Source organism: Muntiacus reevesi, chromosome 2 (assembly GCF_963930625.1).
Source record: "Muntiacus reevesi chromosome 2, mMunRee1.1, whole genome shotgun sequence".
Classification (NCBI taxonomy): Eukaryota; Metazoa; Chordata; class Mammalia; order Artiodactyla; family Cervidae; genus Muntiacus; species Muntiacus reevesi.
Window position 1 is genome coordinate 260,244,339 of NC_089250.1, and position 21,504 is coordinate 260,265,842.

Consider the following 21,504-nt stretch of genomic DNA (forward strand, 5'->3'; position numbering starts at 1 on the left):
TGGATGGTGGGACAGGGGGATACCATTCCTGTTTGTAGGAGAAATTGTATCTAGTCAATGCAGCGATGAATCTGGCTTGTGCTGGAGAATCAGGTCTGGGGAGTGAGGCTGGGACTTGATTATGGGAGCCGTGCAGGCTGCAGTGACAGAGCCAGCCTTTGTCCCCTAGGTGATGGGCATCTTTGGCGATGAGGATGTGAAACAGATCTTGAAGATGATTGAGCCTGAAGTATTCACTGAAGAAGAAGAGGAAGAGGAGGAGGAGGAAGAGGAAGGGGAGGAGGAAGAGGAGGATGAGGAGGAGAAGGAGGAGGATGAGGAGGAAGAGGCACGGGAGAAGGAAGATGAGGAAAAAGAGGAGGAGGAGGAGACAGCAGAGGGAGAAAAAGAGGACTTGGAGGAGGGGCTGCTCCAGATGAAGTTGCCTGAGTCTGTGAAGTTACAGGTGAGCTGGTTCTTCCTGTTTTTCCAGCCTCCATCCCTCTGGGCTGGGAGATGCAGGGCCTGGTGGGGCTGGAGTCTGGACTTTGACCCAAGGTAGTGGGGCGCTGTGGAGGGGCATAAAGCAGGGGAATGCTGCTGGCTTTGAATGAGCTCTCTGGTTTCCTTGTGGGAGGTGAATTAGAAGGATGAGACCATGGAGATGGCCACCTTGAGAATCCAGGCAGGAGACAGTGGTGGCTCAACCTGAACAGGGCCGTGGAGTCGGGAGGGAAGGCAAGAAGAGTTTCAAGGAAGTCATAGTCTCACCACCATCCCGCCTACCACATGGCTATCATCCCACAGATGTGTAACCTGCTGGAGTATTTCTGTGACCAAGAGCTACAGCACCGTGTGGAATCTCTGGCAGCCTTTGCAGAGCGCTATGTTGACAAGCTCCAGGCCAACCAGAGGGACCGCTATGCCATCCTCATGAAAGCCTTCACCATGACTGCAGCTGAGACAGCCCGACGCACTCGAGAGTTCCGCTCCCCACCCCAGGAGCAGGTCCTCTGACTCCTGACTCCAGCTGGCTTACTGTTTACCCCTCAGTCTCAGCCTCTCCCCTTGCCCTTGAGTATCATGGGTGATACTCAACCTCTAAATCTGACTTTGACCTCTGACCCTATTGATACACTTAACTGTTACTCTCTTGTGTGTGTGTGTGAGTCGCTCAGTTGTGTCTGACTGTGCAACCCCATGGACTGTAGCCCACCAGGCTCCTCAGTCCATGAAATTCTCTAGGCAAGAATACTGGAGTGGGTTGCTGTGCCCTTCTCCAGGGGATCTTCCCAACTTAGGGATCGAACCCAGGTCTCCCTCATTGCAGACAGATTCTTTACTGTCTGAGCCACCAGGAAAGTTCCGTTACTCTCTTACCTCTCTCTGAACCAGATTTCTGAGCCACTGCAGACTGACCCTGACTCCTTTCAAACCTTTCGCCACCCAGATATTCTTCACTGATTTGTGAGCTTAGATAGGAACTCACAGTTGGATATTTGATGCTCAACCTCAGAGTTCCTGCTCTGGGGTCTCTCACTCTAATCTCTGACCTTCCCTAGATCAACATGCTATTGCACTTCAAAGCTGCTGAGGATGAGGAAGAATGTCCTCTCCCTGAAGAGGTCCGACAGGATTTGCTCGAATTTCATCAAGACCTGCTGACACACTGTGGTAAGAGAGGAGATCAGAGAATCCACCTCCCAAACTTTCTTTTGAGACCTGTCTTGAAGTTTTCCTAAGATTTTTTGATCTTAAATATCTACGGGTTTTGTGAAGTAACTGTTGCTAAAATGAATGACTGAATGAATGAACATATTAGTGAACAGGTGGATGATGTGGAAGGATATGTTTATGTGGGTGTTTGGATGGATGTACATATGGGCTTCCCAGATGGCGCTATGCAGTGCTTAGTCAGTTGTGTCCAACTTTTTGTGACCCCATGGACTGCAGCACGCCAGGCTTCTCTGTCCTTGGGGATTCTCCAGGCAAGAATACTGGGTTGGGTTGGGTTGCCATGCCCTCCTCCAGGGGATCTTACCAACCCAGGTATAGAACCCAGGTCTCCTGCATTGTAGGTGGATTCTTTACCGACTGAGCCAGCAGGAAAGCCCAAGAATACTGGAGTCACCCCTTATCCCTTCTTCAGGGGATCTTCCTGACCCAGGAATCAAACCAGAGTCTCCTGCACTGCAGGTAGATTCTTTACCAGTTGAGCTACCTGGAAGGCCCAGCCACCAGGTGGCGGTAGAGTTAAATAATACACCTGTCAGTGCAGGAGACCAGATTTAATTCTTGGGGTGGGAAGATCCCCTGGAGGAGGAAATGGCAACCCACTCCAGTATTCTTGCCTGGGAAATTCCATGGACAGAGGAGCCTGACAGGCTACAGTCCATGGGGTTGCAAAGATTCAGACATGACTGAGCGCACACACACACACACACACACACACACACACACACATGAATGGCTATCAGTTCAGTTCAGTCTCAGTCGTGTCCAACTCTTTGTGACCCCATGGACTACAACACGTCAGGCCTCCCTGTCCATCACCAACTCCCAGAGTTTACTCAAACTCATGTCCATTGAGTCGGTGATGCCATCCAACCATCTCATCCTCTGTCATTCCCTTCTCTTGCCTTCAATCTTTTCCAGCATCAGGGTCTTTTCAGATGAGTCAGTTCTTCGCATCAGGTGGCCAAAGTATTGGAGTTTTAGCTTCAGCATCAGTCCTTCTAGTGAATATTCAGGACTGATTTCCTTTAGGATGGACTGGTTGGATCTCCTTGTAGTCCAAGGGACTCTCAAGAGTCTTTTCCAACACCACAGTTCAAAAGCATCAAGTTTTTGGTGCTCAGCTTTCTTTATAGTCCAACTCTCACATCCATACATGACTACTGGAAAAACCATTGCTTTGACTAGACAGACCTTTGTTGGCAGAATAATGTCTCTGATTTTTAATATGCCGTCTAGGTTGGTCATAACTTTTCTTCCAAGCAGCAAGCGTCTTTTAATCTCATGGCTGCAGTTACCATCTGCAGTGATTTTGGAGCCCAAAAACTAAAATCTGTCACTGTTTCCCTATCTATTTGCCACGAAGTGATGGGACCAGATGCCATGATCTTAGTTTTCTGAACGTTGAGTTTTAAGCCAACGTTTTCACTCTCCTCTTTCACTTTCATCAAGAGGCTTTTTAGTTCGTCTTCACTTTCTGCCATAAGGATGGTGTCATCTGGATATCTGAGGTTATTTATATTTCTCCCAGAAATCTTGATTCCAGCTTGTGCTTCATCCAGCCCAGCGTTTCTCATGATGTACTCTGCATATAAGTTAAATAAGCAGGGTGACAATATACAGCCTTGACATACTCCTTTCCCTATTTGGAACCAGTCTGTTGTTCCATGTCCAGTTCTAACTGTTGCTTCTTGCCCTGCATACAGGTTTCTCAAGAGGCAGGTCAGGTGGTCTGGTATTCCCATCTCTTTCAGAATTTTCCAGAGTTTGTTGTAATCCACACAGTCAAAGGCTTTGGCATAGTCAGTAAAGCAGAAGTAGATGTTTTTCTGGAACTCTCTTGCTTTTTCTATGATCCAGCGGACATTGGCAATTTGATCTTTGGTTCCTCTGCTTTTTCTAAATCCAGCTTAAACATCTGGAAGTTCATGGTTCACATACTGTTGAAGCCTGGTTTGGGGAATTTTGAGCATTACTTTACTAGCGTGTGAGATGAGTGCAATTGTGCAGTAGTTTGAGCATTCTTTGGCATTGCCTTTCTTTGGGATTGGAATGAAAACTGACCTTTTCCAGTCCTGTGGCCACTGCTGAGGTTTCCAAATTTGCTGACATAGAAGTGAATGGACAGGTGTGTGAACTGATGGAGAGAATAGCTGAATAAAGAAGTGAGTAAAGAGATGGCTGGCTGGTTGGGTGAATAAAAAGAAAGATGGCTTTCGGGATGGTTGACTGATCTCTATTGTTTCTCATAAGAAGTCAGCTGATCATCTTCCTGAGATTGTTTTTGTATGTGATGACTCATTTTTCTCTGGCTGGCTTTCAATATTTCTCTTTGCTTTTGCCTCTAAGCAGTTTGAGTATGATGTATGTAGGTGTGGAACTCATTGAATTTATCCCACTTGAGTTTGCTGAGTTTCTTAAATGTGTAGATTAATATTTTTCATCAAATTTGGGACTTTGGGGCCATTATTTTTCTAAATAGTTTTCTGCCCCATTCTCATCGCTTCTTCGAGGGCTCCCATTATGCATATGTTGTTATACTTGATGGTATACTATGGGTCTCTGTGGCTCTGTTATGGGTCTCTGTGGCTCTGTTAATTTTTCTTCATTCTTTTATTAAGGCTGGATAACCTTTGTTGTTCTGTGAATCAAGTTGATTGATTCTCCTTCTATCTCAAATATGTGTTGTGCCTCTCTAATTTTTAAATTTCAGTTATTGCACTTTGTTACTCCAGCTTCTATACAGTTATTTTTGTATCTAGTTCTTTTTATTATTATTATTATTTTTGGCTATGTTGGGTCTTCATTGCAGCGAGTAGGGGCTACTCTCTAGTTGCAATGTGGAGGCTTCTCATTGTGGTGGCTTCTCTTATTTCACAGGCTCTAGGGCTTGTGGGCTCATCTTTTGCAGCTCCTGGGCTCTACAGTGTGGTTCAGTGGTTGTGGCCCTTGGCCTTAGTTGCCTTGAGACATTTGGGATCTTTCTGGACTAGGGATCGAACGCAAGACACTTACATCGGCAGGTGAATTCTTAACCACTGGACCACCAGGGAAGGCCTACCTCTTTATCAGTAGTCTCTATTTGATGAGTCACTGTCATCATACTTCTCTTTAATACTTTAGACATGGTTCCTTTAGTTCTTTGAAGATACTTGCAATAGTTGATGTAAAAGACAAACAATTCAAAGAATGAGTAAGTGAACAAATAGATGAAGATTTAAAGAAATAAATGAAAAACCCCGTGAACACACACCCATGAATGAGAAATAAATGCGTGAATACGTGAATGAATAAAGAAGTAAATGATTCAGCAGATTAATAAGCAATCAGATGAATGACATGCCTTCCCTTCTTGACCACCTCCAGGAATTCAGCTGGAGGGGGAAGAGGAGGAACCAGAGGAAGAAGCCACCCTGGGCAGTCGCCTGATGAGCCTGTTGGAGAAGGTGCGGCTGGTGAAGAAGAAGGAGGAGAAATCGGAGGAGGAACCACCTGCTGAGGAGCGCAAACCCGGTTAGGACTGGGGCCACCAGGGAAGAGACGGGGGTGGGCCAGGCAGCCCTGTGCTTAGGGAGCTTCAGGGTACGAGTGGCACGAGGGATGGGTAGGTGGTATTAATGAGAGAGGAGGAGCGGAGAGTGGGGTGAGAGAGGAGGCCTGCTGGAGGTGTGGCTCAAACGCGGGGGCTGCATAGTGTGTGTGTTGAAATATCGTGGCGCATGGCTGCCATGGGGAACCGCACCTCCAACCTAGGACTGGGGGCAACTCCTGCACCACCGTGGTTTCCAAGGCTTTTCATTGTTTTTCTTTATTTCTTGGTGAAACAATTACTGTGCTGAGGGATAGGAAAACAGTCATAATAAATGTTGGACCAGTAGGTCATTATACAAACCATGTATTACCACCATATAACAAGGACAGAGTCCCTGACATTGCTACAGAGTTTATTCTATAACATTTAATAAATTATTGGACCAACTCTGGGCCAGGCACTATTGTTAGAGCTGGGGAATATATTGCTTCATGGCAAATATAAGGGGAAAAAGTGGAAGCAGTGATAGATTTTATTTTCTTGGGCCCCAGATCACTGTGGATGGTGACTGCAACCATGAAATTAAAAGACGCTTGTTCCTTGGAAGGAAAGCTATAACAAACCTAGACAGCATATTAAAAAGCAGAGATGTCACTTTGCCAACAAAAGTCTATATAGTCAAAGCTATGATTTTTCCAGCAGTCATGTATGGTTGATTCACAGAGTTGATTCACAAAGAAGGCTGAGCACCAAAGAATTGATGCTTTTAAACTGTGGTGCTGGAGAAGACTCTTGAGAGTCTCTTGGACTGCAAAAAAAATCAAACCAGTTAATCCTGAAGGAAATCAACCCTGAATATTCATTGGAAGGACTGTTGCTGAAGCTGAAGCTCCAATACTTTGGCCACCTGATATGAAGAGCCGACTCATTGGAAAAGACTCTGATGCTGGGAAAGATTGAGAACAGGAGAAAAAAAGGGCAGCAGAGGATGAGGTGGTCAGATAGCATCACTGACTGAATAGGCATGAATTTGAGCAGAGTCTGGCGGGCTACAGTCCATGGGGTCATAGAGAGGTGGACATGACTGAGCGACTAAACACAGCACACTCCCTGGAAGACAGCAGAGGACAGAGGAACCTGGCATGCTACAGCCCATGGGGTCGCAAAAAGTCAGACACGACTTAGCGACAAACAACAACAAACTTTCAAAGTCTCTACTCTGAAGGAGTTTCGAATATTACAAAAGATATATATATATATATATATATATATATATATATATATATATATATATATATATATATATTCCATAATGTCAAATGACCATAGATGCTAATAAGAAAAATGAAGTTGAGTAGAGGAGAAAGAGGGACAAAGATGGAAAGGTTAGAATGGGGGGAGAGGATGCAAAGATTTGGGAGAAGATGATTGGTACAGAAAGAACAGCCTGTGCAAAGGTCCTGAGGCAGGAACATCCTTGGTGCATTTAGAGGCCAGCGTGGCTGGAGCCAAGTGAGCAGGAGAGGTACTGAATATGAAGTCTGATGTGATGGGTCCAAAGTGTACAGAGCAGATGGACAGAGAGTAGGACATGTCACAGGTCATCATTCAGTGCCAGTGCAAGAAGGTTTCTCCTAACCCTGAGACATGGGAAACATCTATCTTCTTTCCCAGAAATCCTGGGAAGAAAAAGTGCCAGGAGAGAAAGAGAGATAGAAAGAGAAATGGATGCTGGATGTAGGGGAGGAGAGTCCCGGGGAAATCACCAGGGAAAGAAAACAATTCATTTTTAACATTATTTTCAAATGCCACCAATGTCCTCACAGTTTCTCTTTGTGTCTGTTGTCTCCCATGATGAAAAATTGGCTGGTTTTTTTTTTTTTTTTTTTTTTTTTTGGCCACATCTTGTGGCACATGGGAGTATAGTTCTCTGCCCAGGGATCAAACCCATACTTCTTGCATTAGAAGTGCAGAATATTGACCGCTGGGCCACCAGGGAAGTCCCAAAAATTGTCTGCATTTTTACAGAATAAGGGCTTCCCTGATAGCTCAGCTGGTAAAGAATCTGCCTGCAATTTGGGAGACCTGGGTTCAGTCCCTGGGTTGGGAAGATCCCCTGGAGGAGGGAAAGGCTACCCACTCCAGAATTGTGGCCTGGAGAATTTAATGGACTGTATAGTCCATGGGGTCACAGAGTTGGACATGACTGGACGACTTTCACTTCACTTCGCTTTACAGAACTAATGGAATTAACATTTGTGCTTTCAAAGATGCTCCTAACAGCGCTCTAGTACTTTGTATCTGGTGGTACACATTCTTTTTCCTCTTGAAAAGGGGGCTCTTGTGGTCTGGGTATAGGGTGAAGATGACAAAGAGACTCTTAGGGCCATAGAACAGTCTGCCAGCATCTGCCCAGTCCTGGAAAGGGCAGGGTGGGGTTTAACAGGTAGCAACTGAGAAGCCCTTTGGCAAGAAGGGCCCCTCTTGCATTGTTCTGGCTCATAGCCCTGTTCTGGGAAGACCATTCAGACCCTGTGTCCCCTTCCCAGAGTCGCTGCAAGAGCTGGTGTCCCACACGGTGGTGCGTTGGGCCCAAGAGGACTACGTGCAGAGCCCGGAGTTGGTCCGCGCTATGTTCAGCCTCCTGCACCGGCAGTACGATGGGCTCGGGGAGCTGCTGCGCGCCCTGCCCCGGGCCTACACCATCTCCCCCTCCTCCGTGGAGGACACCATGAGCCTGCTGGAGTGCCTCGGCCAGATCCGCTCACTGCTCATCGTGCAGATGGGCCCCCAGGAGGAGAACCTCATGATCCAGAGCATCGGGTGAGGCCCCGCCCTTCCCCTATTGAGGCCCCTCCCCTTCCCTGCTGAAGCCCGTCCCCTCCCCCTTGAAGCCCCGCCCCCTGCTGAGCCCCGCCCCTTCCTGCTGAGCCCCGCCCCTCCCCTGACTCAGCTCGTCTTTGCGGGAAGGGACCGGAGCCCTCTGGGCTCCAGCTTGTCGCCGCCTCACGTCCTCTGGATGCAGTAACGTGCCCCTCCCCACTTCTGCCCCATCCTCGGGGTGGTGTGCTCCTCCCAGCTGCTAGACTGTCTCCCCTTACCTCTCCACTCACTCCTGGGGAGCCTCTCCTACTTGCCTGTGACTCTTGGCACAAGATTTGCACCCTTTGAGCTTCCATTTATTTCTTCATCTGTTAACTGAGAAAGAGCCACACCTACCTCTCGGAGTTGTGGTGTGGCTTCAGTGAGCTGGTGTGTTGTTGTTTAGTCGCTAAGTTGTATATGACTCTTTTGCAACCCCATGGACTGTAGCCCAATCCCATGGACTGGGATTGCCTCGTTGTCCCAGGCAAGAGTCCTGGAGCGGGTTGCCATTTCCTTCTCCAAGGGATCTTCCCAACCCAGGGATCAAACCCACATCTCCTGCTTGGCGGGCGGATTCTTTACCACTGAGCCACCTGGGAAGCCCAATAGCAACAATACTAGGTTTGAGCACTCACTCAGTGTCAATTGTGCTATGTTCATTCACCCAGCAAACATCTGTTGAGCACCTACTATATACCAGGCCCTTTCTAGGCACTTGGCAATACAACATGCAACATGCTAAAGATGTCTGCCCCAGGGGAGCCCACCTTGGATCTTTGCCTGGTTTTCTTGTTTGTGAAACAGGGATGATTATAGTTCCTGCCTTCCAGAGTGGACATGAGGCTTGGATGAGTTCAGATCAGTAGAGGGGGTGGTGCCGGGCACAAACTAGGAGTTCAGTAAATGTGAACTCTTACCACAGTCGTGGTGATGGCTCCCCCAAAGGTCTGGGGGCTCGCCATGGACTTGACCCCACGCACTCGGCCTGTCCACAGGAACATCATGAACAACAAGGTCTTCTACCAACACCCAAACCTGATGAGGGCACTCGGCATGCACGAGACAGTCATGGAGGTCATGGTGAACGTCCTTGGGGGCGGTGAATCCAAGGTAAGGGGGCTGTGTGGGCCAGGGAGCTCAGGGGAGGGGGCCAAGGGGGGCAGGCACTGACCACCGTCCCACCCTGCCCACCCAGGAGATCCGCTTCCCCAAGATGGTGACGAGCTGCTGCCGCTTCCTCTGCTACTTCTGCCGCATCAGCCGGCAGAACCAGCGCTCCATGTTCGACCACCTGAGCTACCTGCTGGAGAATAGCGGCATCGGCCTGGGTGAGAAGCCCTGAGCCCACTCCTGGCAGTCCATCTAGGCCAGGCCCCACTCTCCACTGGCTCACTCAGTCATTCAACAAATGTGCATGTGTGCATGCTAAGTCACATCAGTCGTGTCCGACTCTTTGTGACCCCATGGACTGTAGCCTGTCAGGCCCCTCTGTCCATGGGATTCTCCAGGCAAGAATACTAGAGTGGGTTGCTATGCCCTCCTCCAGGGGATCTTTCTAACCCAGGGATCGAACCCTCATTTCTTATGCCTCCTGCATTGGCAGACAGGTTCTTTACCACTAATGCCACCTGGGGAACTCAGCCCACCCCAAATCTGGCCCTGTAATGAGTAGTGCTGGGGATACCCAGATAGCCCTGGGCCTGGCCCTCATGGGACTCACAGTGGAGTGGAGAAGACAAACGCATCCTGGACTGAGAAGCTTGGACTGCTCAGGCCTGGGATGGGGAAGCATGGGTCAGAGGAGGCACCTGACCCAGGCTGGGAAAGAGGTGGTCAAGGAAGTCTTCCTGGAGGAGATGAGATAAACAAAAGTAAGACAGTCAGCCAGGCACCTCTAATGAACATTCTCATTGCCTCTCACCCCCACAGGCATGCAGGGCTCCACTCCCCTGGACGTGGCAGCTGCCTCTGTCATCGACAACAACGAGCTGGCCTTGGCATTGCAGGAGCAGGATCTGGAGAAGGTATGGAGGGAAGAGGCCTGGCCCATACCTGACCTCCTGGGGCACCTGCAGATTTGGGATACACTCTAGGGGTGCTGTTGTGCAGGATCCAGAACTGAATCACAAGGGGGATAATCTCAGGAAAGGAACAGGACCTAGTCACTCAGTCACGGTGTGTGCGTGCGCTTAGTCATTCAGTCGTATTTGCTTCTTGGTGACCCGAGGGCTGAGTGAAAATCCACGCCCCACCTCCCCAGCCATGTGGCCTTCGCATGTTTCTTGGCCATCTGTGTTCCCTGCTTCTGTGTATAGCAGTAAAGAGCACCAGCTATGGAGTTCAGCAACTTAGGTTCAGCTCTCCACACTGCCCCCCTTTGCTGTGTGGCTTTGGACTAGTGACTTAATTCTCCAGGCTTCCATCTCCTCCTCTGTAGAATGAATACAATAGAAATAGTTTCATGTAGTTGTTCTGAGGATTAAATGAGTTAACCCACAAAAGCATTTACAAAACAGTACACACTCTCTGACAGTTAAATAATTTATTTAACAAATGTTTATTGAGCACCTATTATGTGTCAGGACCTGTCCAAGGCAATAGGGGTGTGACAGTGATTGAGATGGTCAAAAATCCTTGTCCTTGTGAAGCTGACATTCTAGTTGGGAAGATGGAAAATAAACACGATGAATAAGTAAAATATATAAGTAAATATATAAGTAAAATATATAAAATGAGGGCTTCCCAGGTGGCTCAGTGGTAAAGAATCTGCCTGCCAAGTAGGAGCTGCAGGAAATGCATGTTCGATCCCTGGGTCGGGAAGATCCCCTGGAGGAGGAAATGGCAACTCACTTCTAGTAATCTTGCTAGGATAATTCCATGGACAGAGAAGCCTGGTGAGCTACAGTCCATGGGGTCGCAAAGAGTCCGACACAACTGAAGTGACGGAGCACGCACACATGCAGGTGTATTAGCAAGTGACAAGTGTTAAGGAGGAAAAAACAAGGGAGGAATATCAAGTGTTGGAAGGGTGTGCCCAAATTTAGACAAGAGTGGTCACAGAAAGCCTCACTGAGAAAGTGATAGTCAGGTAAAGTTCTGAAGGAGACAGGAGCCATATGGACATGGAGGGGGAAGGAGAGCATTCCAAGCTGGGAAACAGCCAGTGCAAGGGCCCTGGGGCAGGAGTGAACTCAACAAGTTTGATAAACAGCAGAGACCAGTGTGGTTGTAGCAGAGGGAGACAGGGTGAGTGCTAGGAGATGAGGGCAGGGAGGTGACAAAGGCAGGCTCTATGGAGGGTCTTTGGGCATAGCCCTAAGTGAGATGGCATCACGGTATTTGCAGGGTCCCTCTGACTGTGTGGGGGACAGACTGGGGGTTGAAGGGAACAGTGAGCCCAGGGAGATGGAGGCTCCCAGGAGGAGCCCCCTGCGATGGTCCAGGGGGGAGATGATGGTGGAAGATGAGGGTTATTGGCTGAGGGATCCAGAGACAATCGGATGGCAGAGGTCCTGGGGCAGACAGGGACTTGAGCCTTGGGGAAGAAGGTAGTGTGGGTCCAGCCCCTGGCTGAGCCTCCCTCTACGCCCAGGTGGTGTCCTACCTGGCTGGCTGTGGCCTCCAAAGCTGCCCCATGCTCCTGGCCAAAGGGTACCCAGACATCGGCTGGAACCCCTGTGGTGGCGAGCGTTACCTGGACTTCCTGCGCTTCGCTGTCTTTGTCAATGGTGAGGCGGGAGGTGGAGGTAACAGGGCGGTAGGCTGGGGGGGTCACAGGTCAAACCTCCCTTGGATGTGGTCCATATTCTAGGCCAGAGGCCTGGTGGGGGCAGGGGTGCCTCCTAGTGGGTACAGGGCAGGGTCCGGAGGTCAACGGGGGCCTGGAGTTCACTCCCGAGGTGCCAGGTTGAGGGCCGCCCAGGGACGAACCCTGGGCAGTGGCTCAAGAGGCCTTGTGACTCTGCGAGCCACCAGGTGAGAGCGTGGAGGAGAATGCCAACGTGGTGGTGCGGCTGCTGATCCGCAAGCCCGAGTGCTTTGGGCCTGCCCTGCGGGGCGAGGGCGGCTCGGGGCTGCTGGCCACCATCGAAGAGGCCATCCGCATCTCCGAGGACCCCGCGCGGGACGGCCCAGGCGTCCGTAGGGACCGGCGGCGTGAGCAGTGAGTCTCCCGACCTCTCCTCGACAGAACAAACCACCTCCCCAATCCCCTTGATGCCGCCCCCTCCTCACATCACCGCCTTCTCCTGCAGCTTCGGGGAGGAGCCCCCCGAAGAAAACCGGGTGCACCTGGGACATGCCATCATGTCCTTCTACGCAGCCTTGATTGACCTGCTGGGACGCTGTGCGCCAGAGATGCATGTGAGACCTGAAGCCCCGGCTGGGGCGCAGGGCATGGCCAACCTTGAACCTCTTCATTCAGACATTCAGTGACGTTGATTTAGCTCTTGCTGTGTGGCTGGTCCTGGGCCAGGCAACGCAGGGGACACAGCAATAACTAAGAGAGCCTGTGGCCCCACTCTCATGGACCTCCCAGTCCAGTGGAGGAGACCAGGCAATGAAAGCGGGCTTGTCAGGGCTGCAGGCGAACAGCGCATGCAGAGGGATCAGGGCTGGAAATTCTAGCATTCACTCCAGCAGACAGGGTCCTGCTTTATGTGCCAGTGGGTCAGGAAGGGATGGAATGGGCAAACGCGGTGTGGGGTGCCCGATGACATGTCCACCTCCCCTCTCCAGCTAATTCAAGCCGGTAAGGGTGAGGCCCTGCGGATCCGTGCCATCCTGCGCTCCCTCGTGCCCCTGGACGACCTCGTGGGCATCATCAGCCTCCCGCTGCAGATCCCCACCCTGGGCAAAGGTGCGGAGGAGCGGGACTCAGCAAGGGACTGACACTGGGGAAGAAGCAGAGGGGCCCCAAGGGCAGCCCTGATCCCAGTCTCCTTGCCCACAGACGGGGCCCTGGTGCAACCAAAGATGTCAGCATCCTTTGTGCCCGACCACAAGGCGTCGATGGTTCTCTTCCTGGACCGGGTATATGGCATTGAGAACCAGGACTTCCTGTTGCATGTGCTGGACGTGGGGTTCCTGCCCGACATGCGGGCGGCTGCCTCGCTGGACACGGTGAGTAGCCTGGCCACCCTCCCGGCCTCCACAGTTGAGATGGGTCATGGGAACGCCTGCAGAACAGTCTAATCTGGGTAATGAGTAATCTGGATAATCTGGTAATGAGGGTTCATTAATTGACTCCTGGACTTTTGTATGTTTGAAATTTTCTTAGTTCAAAGTAACAAGGGTAATAGAGACTGGGAGGAGCAGGTTTGGGGCGAAGATCAGAGGCCTGGCTGGTTGAGTTGCCAGGGCAACCCCAGGAGCGTGCACGGGGGACCTGATGTCCCCACCCTGCGCCCCAGGCCACTTTCAGCACGACGGAGATGGCGCTGGCGCTGAACCGCTACCTGTGCCTGGCGGTGCTGCCGCTCATCACCAAGTGTGCGCCGCTGTTTGCGGGAACGGAGCATCGCGCCATCATGGTGGACTCCATGCTTCACACGGTGTACCGCCTGTCCCGCGGCCGCTCGCTCACCAAGGCGCAACGCGACGTCATCGAGGAATGCCTGATGGCGCTCTGCAGGTGGGGCGGGGCCAGGTGGGCGGGGCCACGAGTGGGGCGGGCCCTGGGGAGAGATAACCCCGCCCTGTGCGTGTCCCCGCAGGTACATCCGGCCGTCCATGCTGCAGCACTTGCTGCGGCGCCTGGTGTTCGACGTGCCCATCCTTAACGAGTTCGCCAAGATGCCGCTCAAGGTGAGGGCAAGGCCGCTTCACCTTGCGTATTTCCATGCTCCACCCACCGCCTTGCTCTGCAACTTTTCAGTATCACATCGCCTGGGCTGGTTAACCTGCAAATGTTCGGGCAGCAGGCCGCATAGAAACTTCTTTAATATTCTTATTTTCATACTAGGATTCCCAGGTCATTCATTTTGCGTCATTGGTGCCTCTAGCACTCCCTAATTAGAGTTTAATTCGCTCAACAGTGAGCCAGCCCCCCTTAATTAGCATATATTTGTGTGGGACGCACCGCTTTTTCTAATCAGTAAGCTTATTCACATGCTTAGACCACCAGCCTTCCGCTATTCAAATGAGAGCATTTACTTGAATCAACAGTACCACAGCTATCCTACATATTTTCACACTATCTCGCCTATTATTTTTTCATTTGCATGCTTGTTTGCCTAAGGAGATACCTCCAACTCACATGTCTTAACTATTTTGCACAATACATCTAAATCAGCCCATTTCCAATTTGCGTATTGGATGGTAGAGGCTCTCTCCCCAATTACCATATGTTTGCATGGAGTACTGAGTATGTTTCTCCTTGCCATGTTAATTCACATAAAGACAGATCACTTCATCTTTATGCCCATTTGCACATGACCCTTCCCGTGGACTAATATCCGCATGCTTATTTGTGTAAAGCAAATCCAGCTTTGATTTAATGCCCATCCCAATTCTAAATAAGAGTGCCAAATTTAAACTGTCCAAGATCACTTCCCAATATGCATATAATTCTCTTATTAGCATGTCATTTGCATGATCTACACCTCCTTCATAATTTAAAATCATTGGCACCCTGGGCCTCCCTAGGCCTTTATTTGCCTTCCACCTGTTTATGTCTCCCTCATTTGTGTGTCCCCCTCTTGCTCCCACCCAGCTCCTCACCAACCACTATGAGCGCTGTTGGAAGTACTACTGCCTCCCCACAGGTTGGGCCAATTTTGGGGTCACCTCGGAGGAAGAGCTGCACCTCACTCGTAAACTCTTCTGGGGCATCTTTGACTCGCTGGCCCATAAGGTCTGAGCACCCAGGGCTCCTGAAAGAAACCTGTTTGGAGGGCTTGGGATCTGAAGTCAGGGATTGAAAATGAAATTCCCAGTTTGGGGGTTCAGGGAGGGATGCATCCCCAGTTCTGCAGGTCTGGATCTAGGAGGATCTATGAGTTGGGTCTCTGGTTTGAATGTCACGGAAGAGGGAATGGGGGACTCTAGTTTGGGGCCTTGGAGAGGATTAGTTAGGGGTGCTTTGAGAGTCCGGGTGGGTTTGAGGTTTGAGTTTCAGAGTGAGACCATACTTCAGGTCTGAGGGCTTGAGAAAGAGGGTTGATTATTGGAGGGGTGAATTTGAAGTCCTGGGGCTCCAGAATTGGAAGGCTCAGCCAGGCCTGCAGTGACCCACCCTGCCCCCCTCACATTCCCCAGAAATATGATCAAGAGTTGTACCGCATGGCTATGCCCTGCCTGTGTGCCATCGCAGGGGCCCTGCCCCCGGACTACGTGGATGCCTCATACTCATCCAAGGCTGAGAAAAAGGCCACGGTGGATGCTGAAGGCAACTTTGATCCTCGGCCTGTGGAGACTCTCAAGTGAGGCCTGCGGGCAGTGGGGGGCTGGGGGAAGGAGGTTTCAGAGATGGAAGGACAGGCCAGATCCAACATCTGCTGACCCCATCCCCCCAATAGTGTGATCATCCCAGAGAAGCTGGACTCCTTCATTAACAAGTTCGCGGAGTACACACACGAGAAGTGGGCCTTCGACAAGGTCAGCATCAGGATCCTCCCCTCCCCAGGAACTCCCCACCCTTGCCCACCTTCCTCAAGACCCCAGCTTTCCCCCAGACCCAGATCCTCCTCAAGGGCCCCAGGTTTCCCTGAGACCCATAACCCCTCCTGGAGCCCTCAACCCCTCCAGGGCTCCCCTTCAGTGTTCCCCAGGTTGGTGTCCACCCCTCATCCCGCTCCCACCCTCAACTCCATAGTGACACTGTCCCCACCTGTCCCATCTCATCCTTCAGATCCAGAACAACTGGTCCTATGGGGAGAACATAGATGAGGAACTCAAGACCCATCCCATGCTGAGGCCCTACAAGACCTTTTCAGAGAAGGTGACCAAACCTTGGGGCAGAAAGTTGGGGGTCCAAAATTGGGGGCTTCAGAGAGGAGGAGGCAGCTTCATAGGCTTGGATCTAGCTGGATCTGTGGATTGGAGTTCCTCACCCATGGACTTATGTTGTTGGTCAGCCGCTCATTTGTGTCCAACTCTTTGGGACCCTGTGAACTGCAGCATGCCAGGCTCCCCTGTCCTTCACTATCTCAAACTTGCTCAAACTCATGTCCATTGAATCAATGATGCCATCCAACCATCTCATCCTCTGTAGCCCCCTTCTCCTCCTATCCTCAGTCTTTCCCAGCATCAGGGTCTTTTCTAATGAGTCAGCTCTATGGACTTTGCCTTCTGGCAAACCTGACTGCCTCCCATAGATCACGGACTCCTGGTGTCTCTTGTTTTAGAAACAGTCAGAGGGACTAGGTTTGATTCCTTGACCATACAACTTAACTTCTCTGAGTCTCATGTGTAGCATGGGATGATGAGAACTTGTTTGGGAGGCTGTGTTACAGGGCAGGTAAGAGACTTGGTTTTGAATCCGGACTGGACCACTTCCTAGACATATTGTCAAGGGTTTTCCCCTTCTTGGGGCCCTGGTGGCCAATGAGGCTGAGCCAGGAGGTCCTACCTCCCCCTCCCTCTCACCCCATTCCACTAACTCCGCTCCCTCCTGTGCACCCCAGGACAAAGAGATTTACCGCTGGCCCATAAAGGAGTCCTTGAAGGCCATGATTGCCTGGGAATGGACGATAGAGAAAGCCAGGGAGGGTGAGGAGGAGAAGACGGAGAAGAAGAAAACCCGGAAGATTTCCCAAAGCGCCCAGGTGGAGGCGGGCGGGGTGGGGGCAGGGGTGGGGTCAAGACGCGGTGGAGAGCGGCTAGAAGGGGCGGGGTCAGGAGGGGTGGGGCCAGGAAGGGTGGGGCTAGGTAGGATGTGGGATTGAGAGAGGGAAAAGGGCCCAAGGGAAGGAAGTGGGGTCAGCAGTAGCGGGGAGGCCAGGAGAGGGGTGCAGGCTAAGAGATCTGGAGCCTGAAAAACTGCAAAGGGCAGAAGAGCAGAGGGTGGCTTAGAGGCAGGCCTTTAAGGAAAGGTTGCAGAGGAGGGGATAAACTGGGTTGGGGCCTGGGCTTCCTGTGAACCAATCATGCCCCCCCCTCCCTTGTCACCCCAGACCTATGATGCAAGGGAAGGCTACAACCCGCAACCCCCCGATCTCAGTGGAGTTACCCTGTCTCGGGAGCTGCAAGTGAGTCTTCTGGCCCTTTATTTGGGAACATGGAGGTGTCTGTGTTGGGAGGAGAACATCCTCTGAATGTGGGCCTTGACCCCTTTGCATCCACTCCTAGGCCATGGCGGAACAACTGGCGGAAAATTACCACAACACATGGGGGCGCAAAAAGAAGCAGGAGCTGGAAGCCAAGGGTGAGGGCGCCCACCCCACCCCCGCACAGACTCCCCTTCTCCTCAGTTCTCCTAGTCACAGGCTCTGGAGTCCTAAGGGCCTGGGTTAGAGTTGTGTGACTTTGAACGATTGCTTTCACCCCCATTAAACCTTCCTTTCTGTGTCTCTCAGTTCAGTTCTGTTGCTCAGTCAGGCCCAACTCTTGGTGACTCCATGGACTGCAGCACCCCAGGTTTTCTTGTCCATCACCAACTCCCAGAGCTTGCTCAAACTCATGTCCATCGAGTTGGTGATGCCATCCAGCCATCTCATCCTCTGTTGTTCCCTTCTCCTCCAGTCTTCAATTGCCCAACATCAGGGTCTTTTCTAATGAGTCAGTTTTTCCCATCAGGTGGCCAAAGTATTGGAGTTTCAGCTTCAGCATGAGTCCTTCTAGTGAATATTCAGGACCTATTTCCTTTAGGATGGACTGGTTGAATCTCCTTGCAGTCCAAGGGACTCTCAAGAGTCTTCTCCAACACCACAGTTCAAAAGCATCAATTTTCAGCACCAGGCCTTCTTTATGGTCCAACTCTCACATCCATACATGACTAATGGAAAAACCATAGCTTTGACTAGATGGACCTTTGTTGGCAAAGTAATGTCTCTGCTTTTTAATATGCTGTCTAGGTTTGTCATAGCTTTTCTTCCAAGGAGCAAGCGTCTTTTAATTTCATGGCTGCAGTCACCATCTGCAGTGATTTTGGAGCCCAAGAAAATAAAGTCTGTCACTGTTTCCATTGTTTCCCCACCTATTTGCCATGGAAGTGATGGGACCAGATACCATGATCTTAGTTTTTTGAATGTTGAGTTTTAAGCCAGCTTTTTCTGCGTCTCTGCAGTGAGGATAATCACAGCATTTACTCCTGTAGGGCTGTGGGGAGGATGTGGGGAGCATCTGAAAGCAATGGTTGGTTATTCTTACCTTATCTCCCTATATTACTATAATTGTGCACACTTTCAACTTCAGGAACCACGTCAATGAGAGATCTGGGTTCCCCCTCCCACCAACGCCCCTAATTTCTGGTCTTTGCTGCCCCAGGTGGTGGGACCCACCCCCTGCTGGTTCCCTACGACACGCTCACCGCCAAGGAGAAGGCGCGAGATCGGGAGAAGGCCCAGGAGCTGTTGAAGTTTCTGCAGATGAACGGCTACGCGGTCACCAGGCAAGAGGGCTGGAAGCTGGGCGGGGGAGCGGTAGGGATCACGCGCGGAACCCCAGCAAAAGCTGGGAGAGGCGGATTCTAAATTGCGGAGGCGGAGCCAGAGAGAGGAGGCTGATGGGGCGGGGCTAGGGCGGGGCCAGAGGGTGTGGCCTGTGGGCAGAGGCGGGGCCAGAGGGGAGGAGTCTAAGAAGGGTGGGGCCTGGAAAACGAAGGTGGGTCCCGTAGGAGTCCAGGGGAAACTAGAAAGAGGCAGGAAACACCGCGGGTCTGGGTCTGAGCTGACCCCTCGCTCCGCCTGCACGCAGAGGTCTTAAGGACATGGAACTGGACACGTCTTCCATTGAGAAACGGTTCGCCTTCGGCTTCCTGCAGCAGTTGCTGCGCTGGATGGACATTTCTCAGGAGTTTATCGCCCACCTGGGTACGAAGAATTCCCTCCCCGTGCCCACCTTAGCTGCAGTTTCATCTAGGGACCCAGTTCATGCATTTCTGTCCCCCCCCCCCGCCCCCGCGCCCTCCCCATTTAGTCATTGAGCCAGACATTGTCCTAGGGATTGAGAATAGGACGATGAACAAGATAAAGATCCCTGTCCTTGCAACTTACATTCCCACGGCGGATACATTCCCACGGTGGATTCAGACAATTAACGTTGGAAATGACGGGATCACTTCGTGTGTTAGAAAGTGATTAGTGTTATGGGGAGAGGAATACACTAGAGCCAGCTAAAGAGGGCTGGGAGTGTGGGCCGGATGTAATTGTAAATAGAATATTCCAGGAAGCTAGGGAGAGAGCTACTTGGTCATCTGGGGAGAGTATTTCAGGCAGAGGATCAGCCCGTGCAGAGGCTGCAGATGTATTAGGAGGTCCCTGTGGCTGAAGCAGAGTGGGATGGGTGGGATGGTGGGGAGACTGAGAGGAAATGGGGTCAGAAAGGTGACAGAAAGATCACGCCAGGCTTTGCAGGTCATGGTGAGGACTGTGGCTTGTTACTCTGAGTGAGATGCTGCCCTGGGAGCAGTCTAAGCAGCAGAGTACCCTGGTCTGCCGGGTGTTCACAGGCTCCCTCTGACTGCCTGTGGGGGGTCAGGGGCAGAAGGGAGCGAGAACTGGGAGATTCTGGGTCTAATTTGAAGGCTGAGGTTGTGGAGATGTCCTGCAGATGCCTCTTACATGTCACTAAGAGTCACAAGTGGAGCCCCTGAAACCCCAGCTTCCCCCAGAGAGCCACCCCGGAACCCCAAATTTCCTCCAGCTAAGTGAAAGGCCCAACAGGATTCATTCACACGTCTCACCCCAAATCCCATGTGAGTGGGACTCCCGTGCTGCACACCCTCCTGGAAATTCCCTTTGCTCCTGAACCTTAGCTTCCTCATCTGTGAAATGGGGATTCTGTTCACTATAACTAGCAGTCGTTCTGTCCCTTATTTGCTGAGTGACCTAAAGTAAGCTGTTGCACCTCAATTTCCTCATCTGTAAAATGGGGACAAAGGACCAGTCAGGCCTCCCATGTTGGGAGGAGATTTTACAAGGACATTTCTCACAGTGCCAGGGACATAGCAAGTGTTTAGTAATTAAGCCTTATTATTATTTTAGTAATATTATTTTAATAATATGAATTATTATTATCACTATGATGATGATGATTGAAATGGATTTCTACTTTAAAGTTCAACCTAGGGGTCTTCCCTGGCAGTCTAGTGGTTAAGACTCCACGCTTCCAGTGCAGGGCCACGAGTTTAATCCTGGTCAGGGAACTAAGATGCCACATGCCGTGCACTGCAGCCAAAAAAAGGTTAAATTTAACTTTTTAAATTTCCCCTCCTCACCTATCACAAATTCTTTTCTTTCTGTCTACACTGACTTCTCTTTTCATTTATTCATTCCACATTTACTCAGTGCCAGGTGAGGAGGGGGAATGTTTCATGGCCTTACCCCATTCCAGTTTGTCCTCCTCTCCATTTTCAGCATCAGGAAGGGATTGATCAAGGAACTGGGATCAGATGAAAACAGGGGAGAGAGGTTTACCTCAAAGCTGACAACAGTGACTTCATGCCAGGAGCTTATCTCCTGTCATACCCTCAGTTTGCCCCATCAGAAAACCCTGAGTTCCCTAGAATTGAAGCCACCATGACCCCTATTTGCCTTCCCCCACCAGAGGCCGTGGTCAGCAGTGGACGAGTGGAAAAGTCCCCTCACGAACAGGAGATTAAATTCTTTGCCAAGGTGAGAGGTGGCCACAGAAGCCAAAGGAGGCTGGGGACGGGTGGGCTTTCCTCACCCTCCACCCAAACCCCTTTATCTCTTCCCCACGCCCCCAGATCCTGCTCCCTTTGATCAACCAGTACTTCACCAACCACTGCCTCTATTTCCTGTCCACCCCAGCCAAAGTGCTGGGCAGTGGTGGCCATGCCTCCAACAAGGAGAAGGAGATGATCACCAGGTGAGCCCCCCAGGACTTCTGACTCAGGCCTCTGGCCTCATGGCGTTGTAATCCTGGGTCCTTTCCTCCCAACCTTGGACTTGAAAGGCTCTGTTCCTGGGTACTGGGCACTGATCAGTCTACCTGCAGAGGTGATTGAAGGGCTAGGCTGACAAACTGTCCTGGGGTGCCCCCCCCCCCCAGGATATGGGACTTTCAGGCAGACTGGGGTGAATCGGGCATCCTATCAGAAAGGCAGATCAGCCTCCCCATCCCCAGCATCCCAGTTACTGCTTGCAACTCTCTAGCTGGTTCATCTCTCTGCTCCCCTCTCCCATTCAATGTCTGTCTCCTTCATTTTCTCCCCCATCGTCCTTCCTCCTCCTGGCTCTGTCCCTCCCTCCCTGTCGTCCCTGTCTCTCCTC

The 21,504-nt window shown here is 51.1% G+C and overlaps 1 protein-coding gene across 2 annotated transcripts in view; it reads left to right on the plus strand.

Moving 5' to 3' along the window:
* Window positions 1-21,504, plus strand: part of RYR1 (ryanodine receptor 1) — a 125,076-nt gene that overhangs the window by 43,651 nt on the left and 59,921 nt on the right. For both annotated transcript variants that reach the window (XM_065926037.1, XM_065926038.1), the window contains exons 35-60: window positions 170-445; window positions 787-987; window positions 1,542-1,653; window positions 5,080-5,226; window positions 7,795-8,068; window positions 9,106-9,220; window positions 9,306-9,438; window positions 10,040-10,134; window positions 11,703-11,838; window positions 12,086-12,272; window positions 12,364-12,472; window positions 12,848-12,968; window positions 13,062-13,231; window positions 13,522-13,742; window positions 13,825-13,915; window positions 14,823-14,963; window positions 15,368-15,531; window positions 15,628-15,706; window positions 15,960-16,049; window positions 16,735-16,875; window positions 17,224-17,298; window positions 17,399-17,474; window positions 18,536-18,659; window positions 18,965-19,080; window positions 20,816-20,883; window positions 20,979-21,100. In XM_065926037.1, the coding sequence (XP_065782109.1) occupies window positions 170-445; window positions 787-987; window positions 1,542-1,653; window positions 5,080-5,226; window positions 7,795-8,068; window positions 9,106-9,220; window positions 9,306-9,438; window positions 10,040-10,134; window positions 11,703-11,838; window positions 12,086-12,272; window positions 12,364-12,472; window positions 12,848-12,968; window positions 13,062-13,231; window positions 13,522-13,742; window positions 13,825-13,915; window positions 14,823-14,963; window positions 15,368-15,531; window positions 15,628-15,706; window positions 15,960-16,049; window positions 16,735-16,875; window positions 17,224-17,298; window positions 17,399-17,474; window positions 18,536-18,659; window positions 18,965-19,080; window positions 20,816-20,883; window positions 20,979-21,100 (3,584 nt within the window). The remainder of the gene's footprint in view (window positions 1-169; window positions 446-786; window positions 988-1,541; window positions 1,654-5,079; window positions 5,227-7,794; window positions 8,069-9,105; window positions 9,221-9,305; window positions 9,439-10,039; window positions 10,135-11,702; window positions 11,839-12,085; window positions 12,273-12,363; window positions 12,473-12,847; window positions 12,969-13,061; window positions 13,232-13,521; window positions 13,743-13,824; window positions 13,916-14,822; window positions 14,964-15,367; window positions 15,532-15,627; window positions 15,707-15,959; window positions 16,050-16,734; window positions 16,876-17,223; window positions 17,299-17,398; window positions 17,475-18,535; window positions 18,660-18,964; window positions 19,081-20,815; window positions 20,884-20,978; window positions 21,101-21,504) is intronic.